Consider the following 7248-nt stretch of genomic DNA (forward strand, 5'->3'; position numbering starts at 1 on the left):
CCAGCACTACATAAGAATATTAAGTCCATCAACAAAAACAAATGTAAAAATCAAACTACTAAAAAAATATCAATTTGTACAATTCTAACATCCAAATCTTTTGTATTACAAATTATTTTAAATAAAACACCTTTTAAATTTAATTTTAGTTTACATATATTTAATTTAATTCTATAAAATATAGTAATTTTTAATATTTATTATATACTATCATTAATTTACCGTTTCTCATATCGCGTGGGTCTTATTCTAGTTTAATTTAATTTTGTTATTTCTAATTAAAAGACTGGTTCGGATTGATTCTTCCAAAAGTTTAGTAGCCTAGTCAATCCAAAGAATTAAGCTCAAATTAAAACTCAAAATTAACTAAATCTGATCTAATTTCATTGGATAAAATTGTTCGAAGTTAAAAATAAAAATATATAAATATAAAGAGAAGATACAAAAACTAATACACATTTTTTTTATGAGCATAATAAAAAATCATGACCAAATAGATATAGTATAAAATAAATATGGAGGAGTAAATCCAAAACTTTAATTGATTAGGGGGTACTATGGAGAAGATGCAATTTTTATGTCACAAAAACTTCTAACAAGTGCTCATAGGTTTTCAAGAGCTAGAAAGTTTCACGGATCATTCAAAGGTTCCAGCTAAACATTCACGATTTTTAGTTGCACTCGGCTAACAATAATCAAATTATTCAAGAATCTCGCTAGAGAGCTAATGGAGTATTTATACAATGTGTATAATGAACTATTTATTTGGCCTAATATGAGTTAAAAAATGAACATCCAACATAAAATACTATTAATTTCTCAAACACCATACACTCATACTATCCATAATAACCATCTGGATACAAAGGATAATAAACATCTGATAACCTACTGAATCGAACATTCTTATACCCCATTATACACATTGTACAGATATTCCATTGGTTCCTATACTTCCTCATTATTCAAAGGTTATTTCCAACTAATTATAACATTCTTCATATAAACTTCAATTCATTTATTGGTTGTAGTACCCGGCGGCCAAAAAAACTATAATTGGCAGCAGCAAAATTTGACAATAATCTAAGCCTTGATAAAAATTAAGTAATCATTATTTTTAACAAAATAAAAATCAAGTCATATGCATGCACAGCAAACTAGTTCAGTTCTCTGTATAAATAGTTTCTCTCGTTGTATATACTATCAACACATCTCAGTTTGTTCATCAAACACCAAACCTTGGATTCTTACTTTAATTCACATAAAAACACATAATGGTCCTCCAGAAATCATCATCATCAACATCATCTATGGTGTTTAAAGTAACGAGAAAGCCAGCGGAGTTAGTAGCACCTGCTGGACCCACTCCCCATGAGCTTAAGCTTCTCTCCGACATTGATGACCAACAAGGTCTCCGCTTCCACTATTCAGGGGTTCATATCTTTGCTTACAACCCTTCAATGGCAGGGAAAGACCCTGTCCGTGTCATTAGAGAAGCATTGTCAAAAGCACTTGTGTTTTATTATCCATTAGCTGGGAGACTTAGGGAAGGTCCTAGGGGAAAACTTATGGTGGATTGCAGTGGCGAAGGTGTATTGTTGATGGAAGCTGATGCAGATGTTACAGTTGACCATTTTGGTGTTGATCCTCTTCCTCCATTCCCTTGCTTTGATGAGCTCCTCTTCGATGTTCGATCTTCTCATGATGGAATTATTAACTCTCCACTCCTGCTTTTACAGGTTAAATTATTTACACACACCATGATCGTATCGTTATTAAAAAAAAAAAAATCACTTTTAGACTCCAACACATATACATGCAATTAGACAATAGGCGTATTATACTTATAATTAAAAATTTTTAGTGACAAATATAACATTTATCAATAATTTTTATTTAATAGTTACAAAAACTCATAACTTGTCATTATAATAATATATAACAATAATAACAAATATATAATTATTATAAAAGGTAAATTAACTAAAAAAAATAGGATAAATTCTATCAAATTCTCTTTAAAATAAAGAGTAAATGATCTCTTTGTGACATATTTATTAATAATTACTGAATAAAATGAGTTGACTTATCACAATAATATTAACTCTTAATAATGATAATCTAATTAACTAATTAATCAAGGTATAACTTTTTTGCAATTTATAAAAATTATTAGAAAAATTACATTTTGTTCACATAATAAATTTTTTTTTAAAAAAAATTAGTGTTTTTTTTAGGTTAAAAGTCAATAAAAATTCTATTTGTATCATTCTATCTTAAGACCAAAAAAAGGTATTATTGCACTCTCTATTTTAAATAATTTATCGTTAAATATTATTAACTAACTTTTTAAAATGTATGTTCATATTTATCAATCACTTCTCATATTCATTTTTTCCCAAGCATCTATCATATATATATATATATATATATATATAGGAGAAAATTAATCACCATCATCTGTACCTACCATAAATACAAAGAAAAAATTGATCACTAATTCACTATAGTCTTTTTTCCTTTTTTTAACCTTTTTTATTTTTCTGTAGTATTATATATATATGTACATGTAATAATCATTCCATCTCTTTCTAATGTATCAAGAGAGAGTTTTAGAAAATTTTGATGTCTAGTAATTTTTATAATTTGCAAAAAAGAAAAACATATCATGATTAATTTATTAGGTAATTAAAATTTATTAGATTAAATTAAAAGTTAAAGTTAATCATGATAAGTCAACTAATTTCATTTAACAATTATTAAATATGTTATTAAGGATAATTTATCTTTTATTTAGAGAGAATTGGATAGAATTTATCAAAAAATAGTCATCATAATATTAATATTAAAACATTTTTTTATAGTATATATTTTTGTTGAAAAAGTCTAAGAAACTAATATTATATTCAATCAACTAATTTAAAAATCAACTTACAATTAAGAAAATAACATACAAAATAAACATCCAAAACAAAAAATAATAAAATTATTCAAAACTCAAAAAGTGAAACCTTTTTTGTATAAATTGTGTTTTATATATGTTGTTGGTCTATTTTACTTATGGTGGTATTTGTGATGTTTGTGTTGTGTTTTCTTTATTCTTTTAGTTTCGGTAGTATCTTGTATTATGTTTGTTGTAACTTATGTAGTCTTGTATTTGAGTCTCATCAATTTTTATTTGCAGCTATAACAAAAAGTTAAATAATACAAAATAAAATTAATTTAAAGTAGAGTTTATAATTTAAGAGTTTAAAACTTAAGATTTAATTTTTAAAAAAAATTAAAATTTAAGAAGTTAAAATCAAAATTTAGAATTTAGGGTGGTTAGTGGTGGAGGGCTGACGGTAAATAATAGTAGTGTGTGAAATTGTGATATTAGGAGGGAAAAAAAAAAGAAGAAATGAGATGATATAAAAGGATAATTTTAAAATAATTGAATAAATGGATTTGTTGCGTTGAAGATGGTTGCTAGGTTGTTGGCTCTCTAATTAGGTTTATTTAGGTTGATTCTTCTGTTATATATGTAATATCATTTTTTTCAGTCCATCATAAACTACGAAAACAATAATTTTTTTATGGTATGAAAAAATAAGATTTGTAATTTGTAACGAAGATAGCTAGTGATGAACTGATGATATATTATATGAAGAGAAAGTATAGAGAGCCAATGACCTAAGCATACAATGTGTACAATGAAGGTTTAGAAAGTATTAGAGATATGGTTATTAGTGTTACATTATTCTGTTAGGTTACGTTTTTGGGATGAGTGGTTTCAGGACATGGTATTAGAGTTCCAAATCCGGAAGGTCAAGAGTTTGAATCTTGGTGAACCCAAAATTAACTTTTTATAACGTGAAATGTTTATTATCCCTGATATCCGGATGGTTATTCTGGATAGTATAGGTGATGTTCATTTTATTCATAAACCAAAGATTTAGCCCATTGTACACATTGTACGTTTAGGCCATTGGCTCCCTAGCACTACTTATTAATGAACGGATTGACAGGTGACACGGTTCAAATGCGGCGGTTTCATCTTTGCTATGCGTGTGAACCACACAATGTGTGATGCAATTGGATATGTTCAATTCATAAAGGGCATAGCAGAAATAGCCCAAGGTGCATCAAAGCCTTCAATTCTCCCAGTTTGGTGTAGGGAGCTTCTTTGTGCCAGAGATCCACCAAGAGTTACATTCATCCACCATGAATACAACCAACGACCGCTTGAAAATGACAGCGAAAATGTCTCTTTGAAACCCTGCCATGCTTCCTTCTTCTTTGGCTCCAAAGAGATTGATGCATTGCGCTGCCTCTTCCCTCCTCACATTGCTCAATCTTCCACCACCTTCGATGTCCTCACTGCATGCCTCTGGCGTTGTCATACGGCTGCACTCCAATGGAAAAACCCTAATCAAGAGGTTCGCTTCATGTGTGTAGTCAATACACGTTTTGAACCTTGCAGGTTAAAATAACTACCTTTGCACATACACTCCTCTTTAATTTGAACAAGAAGGAGTAATTTTTATTTGATTCTCCTTGATATTCTCTTTTGCTAATACCATTATTTTTGTGATAGGCTTAATCCTCCACTACCTGAAGGGTATTATGGCAACGCTTTTGTGCTTCCTACGGCAGTTTCCACCGTGGAGATGCTTTGCAGGCGGCCTTTAAGCTATGCATTGGAGTTGGTGAAGAAAGCAAAGAAAGAAGCAAGTGAGGAGTATGTTCACTCTACTGCCGATCTAATGGAAATTAAGGGAAGGCCTCCACTTTCCTTGACAGGATCTTTTATTATGTCAGACATCATAAAATCTGGGATAACAGATGTGGATTATGGATGGGGTAAGCCTTTGTATTCTGGACCAGACAAGGCTGGAATGGATGATATTCCTGGTTTGAGCTTCTATGTTCCATATACTAACTCTAAAGGAGAACATGGTAGACTAGTTTTAATTTGCCTCCCACAAGAAGCCATGAAAAGGTTTGAGAACGAGCTTAATGGAATACTTCAGATCAAGGATATACAAAAACCTACCAAGTCAATTTCCAATCTGTAATGGATACTTGATATCAATATGCATGCATGTGTCAACTTAGTTTTATAACTTGTCGTGTGTGGGTGTTATATATATATATATTGGGTAGGTCTTTGGTGGCCAAGGTTATAATGGCTAAGAGTGGCTAAAATTTGACTGATCAATAAAGACATGACATGTAAAGAGTTGGTATAAGTTGTTAGTTAGAGTGATAGGTTCTTATCGTTAGTAATTACTGTAGGGTAAAAGAGTAAATAAATTGACCAAAATAATGTGTATATCATGTGAGTCTTTTATTTGAAGGAAAAAAACTGTTAGTATCTTTTGAGTGGATAATTCCAAAATTTTAAAATGCTTGGGCCTTACTATAAACATTTATTATAATATTGGATTAATAAGAAGTCATTAACTATTGATGATGAGGGGATTGGCATGTAACTACTATTAGTGGGAGTACGTACTCCTCATCTAGCGTCCGACGCTCTACTAGGGTTTTACTGTGCCGTCTCCGTGGTTACACCTTTTTTTGTCTTTTCTTCGTCAAACCCTTTTCCATCTTCTTCTACTTTCTTTTCTTAATTTCTTTTCCACTTAGCTCCCTAATTTTCGTTTTCTCTCCCAATTCATTCCTCTTTTCATTCATTCCGTTTTCTTATTCACTCATTCCATATATCTTATTTCTCTTTGGAATCATTGAATACCAATTCTGATTTTCTCTACACCATGGGCAACAAATCAGAGACTCAGAACCCTCATATAATTGCTATGACGGTGGAGGGTGCCAGCCTTCAAGTGGCACCCATAGAAATATGAAACTGCTCTCGTGGAATTGTCGGGGTTTGGGGAGACCCCTGACAATCCACAATCTTAAAGGGATTTGCAAATTCTACTCCCCCGAGGTTGGTTTTATCTGTGAAACAAAAAATCAATCTCGACAAGTTGAAGGAAAACTAAGATCTTGTGGTTTCAAGGAATGGTTTATTGTGGATCCAGATGGATTATCAGGGGGTTTGACAATGGCATGGAGGGATGGTTGTACTGTTCAGATTTTACAGCATGGTAGATTTTTCATTGCGGCATCAGTTCTGACAGCTGGTTCTAATGATCCCTATGGTGTTCTAGGTGTTTATCTCAGTTCAAATGATCAACATAGAATGGCTCAATTTGCTGAATTAACTTCAGTCACCCAACAGTTCGATGGTAAGGTTGTGTTAACGGGGGATTTTAATGCCATTTCTAATCAATTGGAGAAAGAAGGTGGGGGTGCTAAATCTCCTTCTTCTATTGAAACCTTTAATAGTTCTATTGATGATAATTCCCTGATTGATATTGGTATGGTCGGAAGACCATTCACTTGGTCAAATAGACGGAGGGGTGATGAGTTGATACAGGAAAGACTGGACCAATTCCTGGTAGGAGTTGATTGGCAGCAACTCTATCCCAATGCAACGGTTCTTAGACTGTCAGAATCAGGCTCGGATCACGCCCCTCTTCTCTTAGACTCTAATCCGAGAACTGAGATATCTAAACGCGATTCAAATTCCAAGAAAGATGGTGTTCCAATTATGAAATAAGGCAGATTGTTAGAGAGGTTTGGCATGAACAGATTGATGGTTCAGCCATGTATATCCTAGCTCAAAAAATAAAGCGTTGTCGGCATAAGATTGTCAGATGGCAGCAAGAACACAGATCTAATTCGAAGGTGGAGATTGATTTACTACAGTCGGAATTAGAGGAACTTCGTTTAGCAGAAATTCATGGAGGCGACATCATTTCAAAAATAGAGGACAAACTTGAAAAAGCATTGCAAAATGAGGAATCTTATTGGAAAGATAAGTCTAGAGTCAAATGGCTCAAATCTGGTGATCAGAATACATCTTTCTTCCATAAGAAATTTAGAAATCGAACCCGAAGGAATAGAATTTGGCAACTAACTGGCAGTGATGGTGAAGTGGCTACTTCAAATGCTGGTATTGCTTCTGTGGCTGAATCTTATTTCAAGGACATCTTTTCCTCCACTTGTCATGAGAACCCTGAACTTCTGTTTACTGATTTTGAACCTAAGGTTACAGCTCACATGAACCGTAGGCTTCAAAGACCAGTGACTATGGAGGAAGTGAAACGCGCAACATTTAGCATTCATCCTCAAAGTGCTCCAGGAGATGATGGTATGACAGCAAAATTTTTTCAAACCTTCTGGAATATACTTAGT

At 32.4% G+C, this 7248-nt stretch overlaps 1 protein-coding gene across 1 annotated transcript; it reads left to right on the plus strand.

Moving 5' to 3' along the window:
- Positions 1 to 1274: 1274 nt before the first annotated feature.
- On the plus strand, positions 1275 to 5057 carry LOC112749397 (13-hydroxylupanine O-tigloyltransferase-like). The gene is made up of 3 exons (XM_025797651.1): positions 1275 to 1739; positions 4008 to 4462; positions 4577 to 5057. The coding sequence occupies exons 1-3, from the start codon at positions 1275 to 1277 to the stop codon at positions 5055 to 5057; spliced, it is 1401 nt and encodes a 466-aa protein (XP_025653436.1).
- Positions 5058 to 7248: the final 2191 nt, after the last annotated feature.

Source organism: Arachis hypogaea, chromosome 15 (assembly GCF_003086295.3).
Source record: "Arachis hypogaea cultivar Tifrunner chromosome 15, arahy.Tifrunner.gnm2.J5K5, whole genome shotgun sequence".
Taxonomy (NCBI): Eukaryota; Viridiplantae; Streptophyta; class Magnoliopsida; order Fabales; family Fabaceae; genus Arachis; species Arachis hypogaea.